We start from the raw sequence: 17,823 nt of genomic DNA on the forward strand, positions 1-17,823 counted from the left end.
GTGTACTTTTAAGTTTTAGTTGCTTCATGTTTACACTCAGCTGTTAAACATAATTAAAATGTAATTTTACTTCATGCTATATTGTGGCTTTGTGTTTTAAATAATGTTCACCTTTCTGTTTTTGCACCAGATAAGAATCAGTTCCTTGAGAATAAATTTTTTATCTTTCTTAACTTCAGAATATTAAATTTGGAAATCTAAAATTGTGTGTCATGTGATTGTAAATGATGTACACGCTGTAAAATAAGATTGTCACTGTTACGTGCGATGATTATTTCTAAATGTTACTCATTGAAATGAGCATACAATAAAAAGCATTTATTGCACTTCAGGGTATTATGAGTTTATTTAAAGTTGTGTTGCAGTGTCCCTCATTAAAAGACTTCACTTAAAATTGCTCTTAGGCAATTTTGTCTGCAGTTTAGTGTCTTGTAGAATTTTGTGCATTAACAACATGAGCTAGGAATTTAAACAATTATGATGACTATGGCATGATTATTCCTCAAAATTTTGTTTTTGCTAAAACCGTGATGGAATGTTTTAAAGTTGCCCATCTTAAGACTTGAGACTTAGTATTACAGAGAAAACTAAAAATTCTTAACCTGCTTAAGTAACACAATCCTGAAAAATGAATCTAATTATATTCCCAATAGACCAATATACGTTCAAAAGGAAAAATATTAAATCAAGTATTTGGGAAAGATTTCTGCAAATGAGCGTAAAAATAACGTGCTGTATTCAAACTAGTCAGCATTCAGTAGAATCCATGTACCTGGATATAATATATAGCACTATTGCTAAGACTCTTTGTCAGTTGTGTTATTCTTTAGTGATCACTAAGAGAAAAAGAAAGAATCTATTAGCTATTACATGTTAGACCAGTGCTTTAAGCTTTAATTCTATAGAGTTCATCTAGGGATCTTGTTAAAATATATATTCTAATTCCATAGGTGTAGGCCAGGGCCTACAATTCTGCATTTCTAGCAAGCCCCCAATGTGTTACCACCATAGAAATAGTAAGGTGTTAGACAAAGCCCCCAGTGTAATTCCTGTACACTTTGCCAACTTTGCTTAAACAAATATCTATGGGTGAGTAGATAGAGGAGATCCATACTGAGGACTTGGCATTTGAGCTGAGACATGAGTGGCAGGAAAAAAACAGTCATGAAAATCTTGTGCAAGAGCAAGAACATTCAAGGCAGAGAAACACACATGCAAATGCGAACAACCTGAGATGGTACCAGCTTTGGCTGGATCATGGTGAGGGGGGACTGATAAGGGATGAGACCTGTGAGAATTTGAAATGGGAAGTCATTGGAGGGTTTTAAGGAAAGGAGTGATATGATGTGATTTACGTTTTCAAGATCACTGTGGAGGCTGTGTGAGGAATGTATTGTACAGGGGCCAAAGGAAGCAGGCAGCCATGTGAAGAGGTTATTCCAGGTGTTCGTGGTTACAGTGGTGCTGGAGAAAAGCAAATGGATTGTCTTTCTTATAAATTGGGCCTAGAAAACAGCCAAGATAGAACACATAAGAATTCAGCCCATGTTACAAACAAAAGAAAAAAGGCACTTTTCCAGGACAGTTCAGGGTCATTAGGGTCATTATGTGGAGATGGATTTGTCTGATTGTCACTTCTAAGTGGCCTATACCATGATGGAGAGGAAAATATTTAGAATTATTCAGGTAGACCTCTCCAATTCACGTCTCATACAGGACAACCACCAGTTTGAACCTTGGCCTTCCCTTAAAGATATGTATGATAGATGTAGTATGACAGATAACTTTTATTGTAAAAAATTTCCAACCACATACAATATAATGAACCCCCATATAGCCATTACCCAGCTTCAGCAATCATCACTTCATGGCCAATTTTGTTTCATTTTTACTCTTCCTCACTCCTACTTTCACCAACCTGCCTCTCATTGGTTTATTTTGATGACCCCTTCTCTCACTGGCTTAATTTGAAGTAAATCCCAGACAGATTTTTAAGAATTTTTGAAGGAAAACAGCACAGATTAAGAACTGGACTTAACATCTCATCTACAAGAGACCAATCCAAGATTACCAAGACTGCCTGGCTATCATGTATTATAATCATGTCATACAACAATTCCAGTCTTCCTTTGTAGACTCAAAAGCAGTATGTCTTATTTTGTCACTAAAGATTAATGGTTTTATAAGACAGATGTAGTTGTTTATTCCATTCTTTGTTTTTAAAAAATATATTTTATTTATCCTAGGATGGGCTTGAAATATGTTGTACTTTTTTATTGGACAAAAAAGTACTATGGGAATCCAGTAAATTCAGTAATGGTATGTGGTGGGAGAGAGAGACCTCGTAGGGAAGTCTTTTCATGGCTTATTATTTACTTTCGAGGGAATTATTTCTACATGTTATCTTTGTAGATTATAACAGGAAAGAAGTGAGAATGGCTTTTTGTTAAAGTGATCTAAATTGGGTGGTGACATGCAATTTTTTGAGCTTTATTTTTTTCCTTTTGTACTGTTTGTGTAAAGACAAAGTATTACAGTTAAAGCACCATTACAAAAATAGGAAGAATGCTTTATGGCATCTAGTTATGAACTTAGTGAATTACAGAACTTAGAAGACTAGGTTTGTAAGCAAAGAAATTCTCATTTAAAGCAGAAACCTGCATCAACCAGAGGTCCAACTATGTTAAACTGTTGTCTCTAGTAGTCCACATCAGGATTATTTTTATAGTGGTGCTTGTTAGCTCTAACATAAACATTCACATGATAGTAACTTCCTGAAAAGAGTATACAGCTAAGCTAAAACTCCATTCCGCATGTTTCCTACTAGGACTTCCACAGACCATACAGATATATATTTTATTTACACACTTAAACAAATTACTTTGCATGTCATTGCACAATCTCCATTTTATTCAACATCTAAAGCAAGATATGCTGGGAATAGAAATTAGATAAACAGGCATTCCTCATCTGACAATATCTTTGCAATTTTCAGAGATAAGCTGTGCGAAACTTGTGAGAGGAAAAAAATCACTACTATTTCTATTGAATTTAATCAAAAATCGGAAAAGAAATACATTTAACTTTGTTAAGTATAATAAGCACCTTGTTATGACCCCCATTTCTCACTATGCATGGATCAAGTGAGCCAATGAAGTGCTGACTTCTTAACTATCCCAAATTTTGGACACTGTTATTTTTATTTAAGGGTATTTTAGGAAAATCACACTTGTTCTAATTTTCAGACAGTTATGGTGGCACTTTTCTATCAAGCTACTAAAAACTTCCATTTATATGCAATGGGTAGATAACATGGCATAATTACAGTTACACATATGAGTAGTTAGCAGAGGAGAAACTACCCTGTTGTTTCTACACCAAGGGAAAAAATGTAAGGACTACATAGCTCATAAAGAATATTAACATTTTCTACCACAAAATAACTAATAAGACTGGAATTGTATCAATCCACATTATAGAGCTTAACATTTAATATTTTTTAATATATTTTCTTTTTTTGACCACACTGCACGGCATGCGTGATATTAGTTCCCCGACCAGGGATCAAACCCTTGCCCCCTGCAGTGGAAGGGCAGAGTCTTAACCACTGGACTGCCGGGATGTCCCCAAGCTTAACATTTTAGTCGAGGTATTAAGAAAATAAAATAAAGCTTTTAGCTTCATAACAAGACTTATTTGGATATTTATATAAGTATTAAACGCATTTTTTCTCTTCATTTGTGGTTTGATTTCATGTAGTGCCTTATATGTTCCTATCTTAACAGTTTCTTAGTATAATGGATAATTATTAGAATATAATTATAAAGAATGACAGAATTCTATATAGTTACTTGCAGAGACATTTCAGTGCAAAATCTCATTCACATGTAAACCCAAATTTATTTGTTACCTTAATCTATACTTTGTCAAATGCAAACATTTTAATTTTTGCTAATTCTTAACTTTAACCAAAGGGTTTGACATTTTAAAATTTCATTCTTATCTACTAATGTATTTAGAAAATACTTTAGTTCACTTTTAGTAAGGTCATTAGAACCCAATTAATCAACCAACTTCTAAGTACATTAAATATTCTACTATAAAGTCTCTCCCAAGTAGAATACATATATCAAGTATTTGTTTTTGCTATTTTTATTCCCTAAGCTTTTACACAGTATTTCAATGTTGTTTTGTCTACTGCTATAAAAAAAGCCCACCTTCCTTCCACCCGCTACTACAATAATAGTGTTACAGGTTTTTAAGGAAGTGGGTGGGCTCATTTGGGGATGATATGCTTCAAAAGAACAGATTTGCCAAGCTACTTGTATGTACTTAGAACCATAATAGCATAATGTACAATTTAGTGGATTTAGGTACTTTAAAAATATACTTCCCACTTCCCTGCTAAATGAAATTAATCATCACCTTTGATTTAGTTCTGTCTCCAAGAGGTATAAATAGCATGTAATAAATCACCTCTTTTAATCACAAGGTCTAATGTGAGAAAAGCAAATATATGCTGTATATTTTTAATTCAATAGTATTGCTTTTTGTTGTTGTTGTTAAAACACAGTATTTACTCTTGTAGCTAAATTGCACATCTAATATCATAGAAAAATCTTCTAATGGAATAACTTGTAAAATCTCTACCCCAACAAAGTTAATTCAGTGTCTAGGAAGCACCCTATTGAAAAATAGTGGATTAAGTCCTACAGTGCCTGTAATTGAGTTTTAAAAGCAGTGTGTTGTCCCTTGTAAAGCAATTATACTCCAATAAAGATGTTAAAAAAAAAAAGTGGCGTGTTGCTATGCTGAATACAAAAATGTGATAGAAAGGATTCAGGCCTTATAAATGGTTGGAGAAACTCTCATCTGTATATCTAATTAATTCCATTAGATTTGCTGGGTAGTAGCATGGTTCAAAATATTGACTGACTTTAGTTATGGAAAAATAACAAAGTACTAATGAAGACAAAAAAAATTCCTTTGAGTTGGAGATTCATTCACGGCTAGAAAAGAAAAAAAAAGTCAGTTTAGAATGGCTTATAATTAATTGAAAACATTGTAATTGTATGCACACAGTTGTAAAACTGATTTAAATTGATATGAATAATACCAAGGGAAATGTATGGCACTGTTTTGGCACTTTTTATATGTATATTCAATGAAACAATGGTTTGTCTGACTTTAGCCAAGGTATATGTTTCAAATGATTTTAAGCACAAGGGAGGGAGATGTGAGTAGATTTACTCCTTGGTGTTATAGTTAGAGGTTAAATATGTCCAAAAGTCTCTGTTAATAAATACAGATCTATCATCTGTAAATTTACTTAAATATATTTTGAATTTGCTATCAGTATCTAGTCCCTTCAGATACTGAGTTTGATGTTCATTGCTGTATGCTGTTAATGAAAGGAGAAGTAATGACTATTATTCTGTAGACCCTTTATTTGGTAGGTCTTCACATTGATGCCACCTCTGAGACACATGTGGTTAGTAGCAGCAATTGCTTCTCAGTATTAAATTTCAGAATCAAATAAACTTTGAGTGACAAATTTTAAATCCTATGCTGACTTTCTCTTGTTGCTCATCTGGTTCTTGGGCCACCAAGTACCCTTTATCAATTAATAATCAGTAATAAATTATTCTCAACTAATTAATGACCTAAGAAGCACAATATATTTCAAAGCTTAAATTTTTATTTTAGGGTTACTAAGTGTTGGTTGCTTTCACTGATAATGGATAATCATATATACAAGATTGATGGCTTGATTGTAGTCAGAGAAGTGCTTCAGAGCTAACAACTTTCTGAATTTTTTGGTTTATTCAAATATTTGAGCTTGTTCAACCAAAAGATAATTTTTTAAAGTGAGTTATTTAACAGATGTTTAATTTTATTAACTGCATCTGTAGTAATTTATTAATTATACATCTGCAGTATTTTATTAATGATAAATCTACATTTAAAAATTTCCTCAAAAGGTTCTACAGAATAATTGATTGACATATATTTATCTATTATTGCTCATCATGATATACTTAAGCATTTTAAGACTTTTATTGAAGTATAATAAACATAGGAAAAGTGCACATATAGGTGTACAACTAAATGAATTTTCCCAAACTGAACATGTTTATGCAACTATCACTCAGATCAAGAAACAGCATATTATTAGTACCCCAGTAGTCCTCCTTTTGTTTCCTTCCAATCAGTACCCGACCTTGAGGATAACCAACCACTTCCTGACTTTAATAACCATAGATTAGTTTTACCTGCTTTCAGTACCTAAGAAGTTTTTAACATAACAAGACAAAGGCTGTCATTTTCATAGTGTTAAAAGTCAGATTCTACATCGTTTTAGAATGTCCTACAATGTGCAGGGCAGTCCCCCCACATCAAATTATCCAGCCCAAAATGTTAATAGTGCTGAGGTTGAGAAACTCTGCTAACACAACACAATGGCCTTAGGATTTTTTCTCCCTAATTATATACTCGAGAAATGCCCAAGTGAACTTACACAAGTCCATTTGTCTTCTGTTTTCTCAATCACAGTAGTCCGTGTGTCACTACCTGGTGGTATATATTCATAGTCATCATACAGGAGGCCTAGGATTGGATATTGTGACCTGTACCTATACAGAAAAAGAAGTTCGTTTACAAGCTGGACAAGAAAATAACTCTCATTACTTTTTAGTCACTCCTAGTTTGATCCTCCTTATTTAATTAATTTGGCTTTGAATGACTTTTAACTCTTTCTAAAAAGAAAATCTCTTCTCAGTGGTACAAAGATTTACCACTGCTATTTTCAAGAGAGTAAGAGGGAAGTACTTTTGCTTCTGGCAATAATGGACCACTGGCTGCACAAGACAGTGATCCCAGAGAAGGGAAGCAAATGACATGAGCCCTACAAGTGCCTAGCTCACTGCCTGGAGTCAGAATTTGTGGAGCAGAATACCAGACAGGAGAGAGTTACATAGTTGGAGAGAGGTCACGGGATCTGTAGAGAGTTCCCCCACAAGTCTTGGGGTGAGCACTGATCAGTGCAGGCTTGTGAAAAAGCTACTGAGGCTGGGGAAAGAAGCACTGAAAAAGAGCAGTCTTCAAATTCCTGGAGTTCACATAGTAAAGGAAACTCCAGTCTGTGTTCCACTAACCAGAATGGAAAGACCTCCTAATACTAGAGGGCATCATGCAAATACTACAAAAGACTATTGCCTTAGAAGTGAGATAAACTACCAATGGCATTTTTCACAGGACTAGAACAAAATATTTCACAATTTGTATGGAAACACAAAAGACCCCGAGTAGCCAAAGGAATCTTGAGACAGAAAAATGGAGCTGGAAAAATCAGGCTCCCTGACTTCAGACTATACTACAAAGCTACAGTCATCAAGAGAGTATGGTACTGGCACAAAAACAGAAATATAGATCAAAGGAACAGAATAGAAAGCCCATAGATGAACCCACACATATGTGGTCACCTTATCGTTGATAAAGGAGGCAAGAATATACAATGGAGAAAAGACAACCTCTTCAATAAGTGGTGCTCGGAAAACTGGACAGCTACATGTAAAAGAATGAAATTAGAACACTCCCTAGCACCATACACAAAAATAAGCCCAAAATGGATTAAAGACCTAAATGTAAGGCCAGACACTATAAAACTCTTAGAGGAAAACATAGGCAGAACACTCTATGACATAAATCACAGCAAGATCCTTTTTGACCCACCACCTAGAGTAATGGAAATAAAAACAAAAATAAACCAATGGGACCTAATGAAACTTAAAAGCTTTTGCACGACAAAGGAAAACATAAACAAGACGAAAAGACAGCCCTCAGAATGGGAGAAAATATTTGCTAATGAAGCAACTGACAAAGGATTAATCTCCAATATTTAAAAGCAGCTCATGCAGCTCAATATAAAAAAAACAAACAACCCAATCCAAAAATGGGCAGAAGACCTAAATAGACATTTCTCCAAAGAAGATATACAGATTGCCAAAAACACATGAAAGGACGCTCAATGTCACTAATCATTTGAGAAATGCAAATCAAAACTACAATGAGGTATCACCTCACACCAGTCAGAATGGCCATCATCAAAAAATCTAGAAACAATAAATGCTGGAGAGGGTGTGGAGAAAAGGGAACCCTCTTGCACTGTTGGTGGGAATGTAAATTGATACAGCCACTATGAAGAAAAGTATGGAGGTTCCTTAAAAACTAAAAATAGAGCTACCATACGACCCAGCAATCCCACTACTGGGCATATACCCCAAGAAAACCATAATTCAGAAAGAGTCATGTATCACAATGTTCATTGCAGCTCTGTTTACAATAGTCAGGACATGGAAGCAACCTAAGTGTCCATCGACAGATGAATGGATAAAGAAGATGTGGCACATATATACAATGGAATATTACTCATCCATAAAAAGAAACGAGATTGAGTTATTTGTAGTGAGATGGATGGACGTAGAGTCTGTCATACAGAGTGAAGTAAGTCAGAAAGAGGAAAACAAATACTGTATGCTAACAAATATATATGGAATCTAAAAAAAAATTGTACTGAAGAACCTAGGAGCAGGACAGGAATAAAGATGCAGATGTAGAGAATGGACTTGAGGACACAGGGATGGGGAAGGGTCAGCTGGGACGAAGTGAGAGAGTGGCATGGACACATATACACTACCAAATGTAAAATAGATAGCTAGTGGGAAGCAGCCAAATCACACAGGGAGATCAGCTCGGTGCTTTGTATCCACCTAGAGGGGTGGGATAGGGAGGATGGGAGGGAGACGCAAGAGGGAGGAGATATAGAGATATATGTTTATGTATAGCTGATTCACTTTGTTATACAGCAGAAACTAACAAACACACCATTGTAAAGCAATTATACTCCAATAAAGATGTTAAAAAAAATAAAATGAAATAAGCTATAAGGATATATTGTACAAAACAGGGAATATATCCAATACTTTATAGTAACTAAAAATAGAATATAACCTTTAAAATTGTGATTCACTATGTAGTATACTTAAAACTTATTTAATATTGTAGATCAACTATACCTCAATAAAAAAATTTGGACTAAAAAAAAATACATATAGATGAAAAAAATAGCAAAAAATCATGAAGGGGAAATGGAAGTATACTACCATAAAGTTTGTATGCTACATGTGATGAGGTATATTATTTGAAGAGACTGTGATAAGATAAAAAGGAATACTTTAAAACTTATAACAATCATAAAAAAGTAATATACCCAATAAGCCAATAAAATAGATAAAAACAATAATGAAAAATCTTTAAGAATATCACTAAAATTGATACAGTTCTAAGCAGACTAGTTAGCAAAGAAGGAGCACACAATTTACAGATATTAAGAAAGAGAAGCTATCACCTCACACATGTCTTAGAATGGCTATTAACAATAAGACAAGAAATTGCAAGTGTTGGCAAGATGTGGAGAAAAGGGAACCCTTGTGCACTGTGGGTGGGAATGCATACTGGTGCAGCCACTATGAAAAATAGTATGGAGGTTCCTTAAAAACTTAAAAATAAAACTAGCATATTACCCAGCAATGTCACTTCTGGGTATTTATCAAGAGGAAATGAAAACACTATAATGTATCTACACCCTCATGTTCACTGTGGCATTATTTACAATAGTCAAGACATGGAATAAATGTAAGTGCGCATCAATGTTAGAATGGATAAATAAAATATTATATATATAATATATATATTTACACACACACTGGAATATTTTTTTAGTTTTTTTTAAATTTTATTTATTTTTTAAAAATACAGCAGGTTCTTGTTAATTATCTGTTTTATACATATTAGTGTATATATGTCAATCCCAATCTCCCAATTCATCCCACCACCACCCCGCCCCAAACTAGAATATTATTCAGCCATAAATGAAGGAAATCCTACCATTTATGACAGCATGGACGGACCTTGAGGGCATTATGCAAAGTGAAATAAGTCAGAGAGAGAAAGACAAATACCATATTATCTCACTTATACATGGAATCTAAAACAAATGAACTCATAGATAAGAGAATATATTGGTGGTTGCCAGAGGTGGGGGGTGGGAGTGGGCAAAATGGGTGAAAGTGGTCAAAAAGTACAAACTTCCAGTTATAAAATAAATAAGTCCTGGGGATGTAATGAACAGTGTGGTGACTATAGTTAATAACACTGCATTGGATAATTGAAAGTTGCTAAAAAATTAGATCTTATAAAGTTCTCATCACAAGAAAAAAATTTGTAACTATGGATGGTGATGGGTGTTAACTAGACTTATTGTGGTGATCATTTAGCAGTATACATATAGTGAATCATTATTTTGTACATCCAAAACTAAAATAATGTTATAAGTTAATTATATCTCAATTTTTAAAATTTTAAAGGAGATCCTTTGTCTTGAAAACATAATAAAGGAGTATTATGACAATTTTATGCCAAAAAAAACTTGATAACTTAGATGACATGCACCAATTCCTTGAGAGATACAAACTACAAAACAGAGCTGACAGAAGACCTCAAACTTCTGAAAAGACAAGAAAACCTCCACATAACCTGCTAAGACAAAAGGAAAAAAAAAAGGAATCAGGACAGGGAGGGAGCTGGGAAAGAAGAAAGGTTCCCGCACCTTGGAAAGTCTGCTCACCAGTGGAGAGATCGGACTGGATGAAGGGGGAGTTTTGGAGCTTAAGAGGGGAGAGCAGCAACCAGTTCGTGTAAGGCAAAATGGAGAGTAACCTGCACAGAGGGTTGGCACTGCCACCCTGCATTCCCCAACCTGAGACACTCCTCTGTTCGTGAGGGTGGGGGTTGGGTGCTGAAGCTCAGACTCCGAAGTTCAGTCCCAGAGAGAGGACCAGGGATAGGTGTGGAAGCAGCCTGAAGAGGTCAGGCAGTGGCAACTGAAGGTATACCATGAAGAAGCCTTGGCCCACCAGAGAAGCAAGGCACCATTATTGGGAGGTGCATGAGGAGAGGGATGGGACCACAAGCTTCTTTCCCTATGAGTGCTCCCAGTCAACGGGACACTCCCTAGAGGAGTTCTCAGGGTGGGTGTGAGTCACCACCTCCATCTTGGTCTCCAGAGGCAGGCACTGGCCACCTCTTCCAGACCCACAGGCAGACACTGGCCACCTCTTCCAGACCCACAGGCAGACACTGGAACCCATCCGACTGTGCCAGGAGTGCCCCAATAGCTCTCACTACAAGGAAGTCCACCAGTGGGTGCCAGGACATGCCCCACTATCTAGGGAGCACATGGATAGCTCTCACTACAGGGAAATCTGACAGTGGGTACCTGGGCCTGCCCCACTGTCCCAGAAGGGGAAGGATAGCTCCCACCACTAGGAAATCCACCCAGAGTAGGGGCTGAAACCACCACTGAGAGCCAGGGGCTGTGTGACTAAGGAAGAAGAGCTGAAATCTCTCCTCGGAGCTGAACGAACTGTGGAGTAAAACCTCTGTTGATGGTTTCCTAAATTCAGCACCTGTGAAACATCCAAAAGGACAAGAACTCCTGCAGCTCGGATGGATATGGCATTAGCAGCTGTGGGATTTGTGGACATGTACACACGGGAAATGCACCAGACCAGAGTCTGAGCAGCCTCCATAGCTCCCACGGCAGGTCCAGGTGAATGAGTACTGCAGTCCTAGGACCTGACCTCAGTGGATCTGTGCCAGTGACTGGGTGAAAATAATGCCTGAGAGTCACCAGGGCCAATTGCTGGCATACCCACAGTTAAGGTGGGACCAAGAGCAGTGCCAACAGCAGTGTACTTTGTGAGTCCACACAACGGATGAAAGAGGACACAACAGAGCACATTCACAGTGAACACCTCCAGAGGAGGAACACTCATTGGCTTCTCTCCCAGTGGGAGTCCTCCAATCCCACATACCTCACACCATACCACAGATCTGAATCACAGCCAAGAAAAAGATACAGGGCACTCTACTCCAACAAATAGGGAGAAGACCCCGCCCCTGACAGGGCAGTAACAGCCACTGGGAGCAAAGGGGAGGTCCTCTCAATATCCAGGGCAGGCTCTGATCACCACAACACCAATCAAACACCTTACCAATGGGATAACAGCACAAGCCAATGGACCAACCTCACCCACCAGGCGGCAGACAACAGAAGCAAGAGGAAGTACAGTCCTGCAGACTGTGGAAAGGAGACCACAAACACAGTAAGTCTGACAAAATGAGATGACAAAGAAATATGTTGCAGGCAAAGGAGCAAGAAAAAAACCTACAAGAACAACTAGATGAAGAGGAGATAAGCAATCTGTCTAAAAAAGTATTCAGAACAATGATAGTAAAGATGATCCAAGATCTCAGAAAAAGAATGGAGGCATGGATTGAGAAGATACAAGAAAAGTTTAACAAACACCTAGAAGAACTAAAGAACAAACAGAGATGAACAACAGAGTAATGAAAATAAAAATACACTAGAGGCAGAGGACCTTTAAGAGGGCGGAGGAGTAAGACGTGGAGAACACCTTCCTACCCACAAATACATCAAAAATACATCTACATGTGGAACAACTCCTACACAACACCTACTGAATGCTGGCAGGAGACCTCAGACTTCCCAAAAGGGTGTGCAAGGAAAGAGGATTCAGAGCACTGCCTAAATGAGCTTCAGAGACTGGTGCGAGCCGCGGCTATCAGTGTGTACATCAGAGACGGGCATGAAACGCTAACGCTGCTGCTGCAGCCACCAAGAATCCTGTGTGCAAGTACAGGTCACTATCTACACCACCCTTCCCAGGAGCCTGTGCAGCCCGCCACTGCCAGGGTCCTGTGATACAGGGACAACTTCCTCAAGATAACACACAGAGCACCTCAGGCTGTTGCAACGTCACTACTGGCCTCTGCCGCCACAGGCTCACCCTGCATTCTGTACGCCTCCTACCCACCGGCCTGAGTGAGCCAGAGCCCCCTAATCAGCTGATCCTTTAACCCCCTCCTGCCTGGGAGAAGAACAGATGCCAGAGGGTGACCTACATTCAGAGGCGGGGCCAAATCCAAAGCTGAATCCCAGGAGCTGTGTGAACAAAGAAGAGAAAGGGAAACCCCACCCAGCAGCCTCAGGAGCAGCGGATTAAATCTCCACAATCAACTTGATGTACCCTGCATCTGTGGAACACCTGAATAGACAATGAATCATCCCAAAATTGAGGTAGTGGACTTTAGGAGCAACTATAGAATTGGGGTTTGCTTTCTGCATCTAATTTGTTTCTAATATTATGTTTACCTTAGTTTAGTATTTAGAGCTTATTATCATTGGCAGATTTGTTTATTGATTTGGTTTCGCTCTTCCTTATATTTATATATATATATATATTTTTTTTTTTTTCCTTTTTCCATTTTTGTGAGTGTGTATGTATATGCTTCTTTGTGTGATTTTGTCTGTATAGGTTTGCTTTTACCATTTGTCCTAGGGTTCTGTCTGTCCAGTTTTTTAGAATAGTTTCTAGCACTTCTTATCATTGGTGGATTAGTTTATTGGTTTACTTGCTGTCTTCCTTTTCTTTACTAATGACTTTATTTTATTATAATAATATTTTTTATTTTAATAACTTCATGTTTTTTTCTTTCTTTTTTCTTTTCTCACTTTTCTTCTGAGTTGTGTGGCTGACAGGGTCTTGGTTCTCTGGCCGGGTGTCAGGCCTGAGCTTCTGAGTTGGGAGAGCCGAGTTCAGGATATTGGTCCACGAGAGACCTAACAGCCACTCGTAATATCAATCAGCAAAAGTTCTCCCAGAGATCTCCATCTCAACGCTAAGACAAAGCTTCACTCAACGACCAGGAAGCTCCAGTGCTGGACACCCTATGCCAAACAACCAGCAAGACAGGAACAAAACCCCACCCACTAGCAGAGAAGCTGCCTAAAATCATAATAAGTTCACACACACCCCGAAACACACCACTGGACATAGTCCTGCCCACCAGAAAGAAAAGATCTGCCCACAGCCACTAGAACACAGGCACCAGTCCCCTCCACCAGGAAGCCTACACAACCCACTGAACCAACCTTACCCGCTGGGGGCAGACACCAAAAACAAAGGGAACTATGAACCTGCAGCCTGCAAAAAGGAGACCCCAAACACATTAGCTTAAGCAAAATGAGAAGACAGAGAAACACAAAGCAGATGAAGGAGCAAGGTAAAAACCCACCAGACCAAACAAATGAAGAGGAAATAGGCAGTCTACCTGAAAAAGAATTCAGAGTAATGATAGTAAAGATGATCCAAAATCTTGCAAGTACAATGGAGAACATACAAGAAACGTTCAACAAGGACCTAGAAGAATGAAAGAGCAAACAAACAATGAAGAACAACACAATAAATGAAATTAAAAATTCTCTAGAAGGAATCAATAGCAGAATAAGTGAGGCAGAAGAACGGATAAGTGACCTGGAAGATAAAATAGAGGAAATAACTACCGCAGAGCAGAATAAAGAAAAAAGAATGAAAAGAATTGAGGACAGTCTCAGGGACCTCTGGGACAACATTAAATGCACCAACATTCGAATTATATGGGTCCCAGAAGAAGAAGAGAAAAAGAAAGGGACTGAGAAAATATTTGACGAGATTATAGTTGAAAACTTCCCTAATATGGGGAAGGAAATAGTCAATCAAGTCCAGGAAGCACAGAGAATCCCTACAGGATAAAACCAAGGAGAAACATGCTGACACATACTAATCAAACTATGAAAAATTAAATACAGAGAAAAAATATTAAAAGCAAAAAGGGAAAAACAATAAATAACATACAAGGGAATCCCCATAAAGCTAACAGCTGATCTTTCAACAGAAACTCTGCAAGCCAGAAGGGAGTGGCAGGAAATATTTAAAGTGATGAAACGGAAGAATCTACAACCAAGATTATTCTACCCAGCAAAGATCTCATTCAGATTCGAAAAAGAAATTAAAACCTTCAGAGACAAGCAAAAGCTAAAAGAATTCAGCACCACCAAACCAGCTTTACAACAAATGCTAAAGGAACTTTTCTAGGCAGGAAAAACAAGAGAAGGAAAAGACCTACAACAACAAACCCAAAACAATTAAGAAAATGGTAATAGGAACATACATATCAATAACTAACTTAAATGTAAATGGATTAAATGCTCCAACCAAAAGACATAGACTGGCTGAATGGATACAAAAACAAGACCCGTATATATGCTGTCTACAAGAGACCCACTTCAGACCTAGGGACACATACAGATCGAAAGTGAGGGGATGGAAAAAAGATATTCCGTGCAAATGGAAATCAAAAGAAAGCTGGAGTAGGAATTCTCATATCAGACATAATAGACTTTAAAATAAAGACTGTAACAAGAGACAAAGAAGGACGCTACATAATGATCAAGGGATCAATTCAAGAAGAAGATATAACAATTGTAAATGTTTATGCACCCAACATAGGAGCACCTCAACACTTAAGGCAAATGCTAACAGCCGTAAGAGGGGAAATCGACAGTAACACAATAATAGTAGGAGACTTTAACACCCCACTTTCACCAATGGACAGATCATCCAAAATGAAAATAAATAAGGAAACACAAGCTTTAAATGATACATTAAACAAGATGGGCTTAACTGATATTTATAGGACATTTTGTCCAAAAACAACAGAATACACTTTCTTGTCAAGTGATCATGGAACATTCTCCAGGATAGGCCATATCTTGGGTCACAAATCAAGCCTTGGTAAATTTAAGAAAATTGAAATCATATCAAATATCTTTTCTGACCACAACACTATGAGACTAGATGTCAATTACAGGAAAAAAATCTGTAAAAAATACCAATACATGGAGGCTAAACAATACACTGCTAAATGAACAAGAGATCACTGAAGAAATCAAAGAGGAAATCAAAAAATACCTAGAAACAAATGACAATGAAAACACGACGACCCAAAACCTGTGGGATGCAGCAAAAGCAGTTCTAAGAGGGAAGTTTATAGCAATAAAATCCTAACTCAAGAAACAAGAAACGCCTCAAATAAACAACCTAACCTTACACTTAAAGCAATTAGAGAAAGAAGAACAAAAAACCCCCACAGTTAGCAGAAGGAAAGAAATCATAAAGATCAGATCAGAAATAAATGAAGAGGAAATGAAGGAAACGATAGCAAAGATCAATAAAACTAAAAGCTGCTTGTTTGAGATGATAAACAAAATTGATAAACCATTAGCTGGACTCATCATGAAAGAAAAGTAGAAGACTCAAATCAACAGAATTAGAAATGAAAAAGGAGAAGTAACAACTGACATTGCAGAAATACAAGGGATCATGAGAGATTACTACAAGCAACTGTATGCCAATAAAATGGACAACCTGGAAGAAATGGACAAATTCTTAGAAAAGCACAACCTTCCAAGATTGAACCAGGAGGAAACAGAAAATATAAACAGACCAATCACAAGCACTGAAATTGAAACTGTGATTAAAAATCTTCCAACAAACAAAAGCCCATGACCAGATGGCTTAACAGGCGAATTCTATCAAACATTTAGAGAAGAGCTAACACCTATCCTTCTCAAACTCTTCCAAAATACAGCAGAGCGAGGAACACTCCCAAACTCATTCTACGAGGCCACCATCACCCTGATACCAAAACCAGACAAAGATGTCACAAAGAAAGAAAACCACAGGCCAATATTAGTGATGAACATAGATGCAAAAATCCTCAACAAAATACTAGCAAACGGAATCCAACAGCACCTTAAAAGGATCATACACCATGATCAAGTGAGGTTTATCCCAGGAATGCAAGGATTCTTCAATATAGGCAAATCAATCAATGTGATACACCATATTAACAAACTGATGGATAAAAACCATATGATAATCTCAATAGATGCAGAGAAAGCTTTTGACAAAATTCAACACCCATTTATGAAAAAAAATTCTCCAGAAAGTAGGCATAGAGGGAACTTACCTCACCATAATAAAGGCCATATATGACAAACCCACAGGTGACATCATTCTCAATGGTGAAAAACAAACCATTTCCACTAAGATCAGGAACAAGACAGGGTTTCCCACTCTCACCACTATTATTCAACATAGTTTTGGAAGTTTCAGCCACAGCAATCACAGAAGAAAAAGGAAATGAAAAGAATCCATTTCAGAAAAGAAGTAAAGCTGTCACTGTTTGCAGATGACATGATATATACATAGAATATCCTAAAGATTCTACCATTAAACTACTAAAGCTAATCAGTGAATTTGGTAAAGTTGCAGGATACAAAATTAATACACAGAAATCTCTTGCATTCCCATACACTAACAACGAAAGATCAGAAAGAGAAATTAAGGAAACAATCCCATTTGCCATCACATCAAAAAGAATAAAATACCTAGGAATAAACCTATCAAAGGAGGCAAAAGACCTGTACTCAGAAAACTACAAGATGTCAATGAAAGAAATCAAAGACGACACAAACAGATGGAGAGATATACCATAGTCTTCGATTGGAAGAATCAATATTGAGAAAATGACTATACTACCCAAAGCAATCTACAGATTCAATGCAATCCTTATCAAATTACCAATGGCATTTTTCACAGAAGTAGAACAAAAAATTTCACAATTTGTATGGAAACACAAAAGACCATGAATAGCCACAGGAATCCTGAGACAGAAAAACGGAGCTGGAGGAATCAGGCTCCCTGACTTCAGACTATACTACAAAGCTACAGTCATCAAGACAGTATGGTACCGGCACAAAACAGAAATATAGATCAACGGAACAGGATAGAAAGTCCA

At 37.2% G+C, this 17,823-nt stretch overlaps 1 protein-coding gene across 1 annotated transcript in view; it reads right to left on the reverse strand.

Moving 5' to 3' along the window:
- Nucleotides 1-4,846: 4,846 nt before the first annotated feature.
- POF1B (POF1B actin binding protein) overlaps nt 4,847-17,823 on the reverse strand; it is a 145,568-nt gene continuing 132,591 nt past the window's right edge. The window contains exons 16-17 of the mRNA XM_068533418.1: nt 6,518-6,632; nt 4,847-5,009 (exon numbers count right to left, since the gene is read on the reverse strand). Coding sequence (XP_068389519.1) covers nt 5,004-5,009; nt 6,518-6,632 — 121 coding nt within the window. The 3' untranslated portion in view covers nt 4,847-5,003. The remainder of the gene's footprint in view (nt 5,010-6,517; nt 6,633-17,823) is intronic.

The sequence above is a fragment of the Eschrichtius robustus genome, chromosome X (assembly GCF_028021215.1).
Source record: "Eschrichtius robustus isolate mEscRob2 chromosome X, mEscRob2.pri, whole genome shotgun sequence".
NCBI lineage: Eukaryota > Metazoa > Chordata > Mammalia > Artiodactyla > Eschrichtiidae > Eschrichtius > Eschrichtius robustus.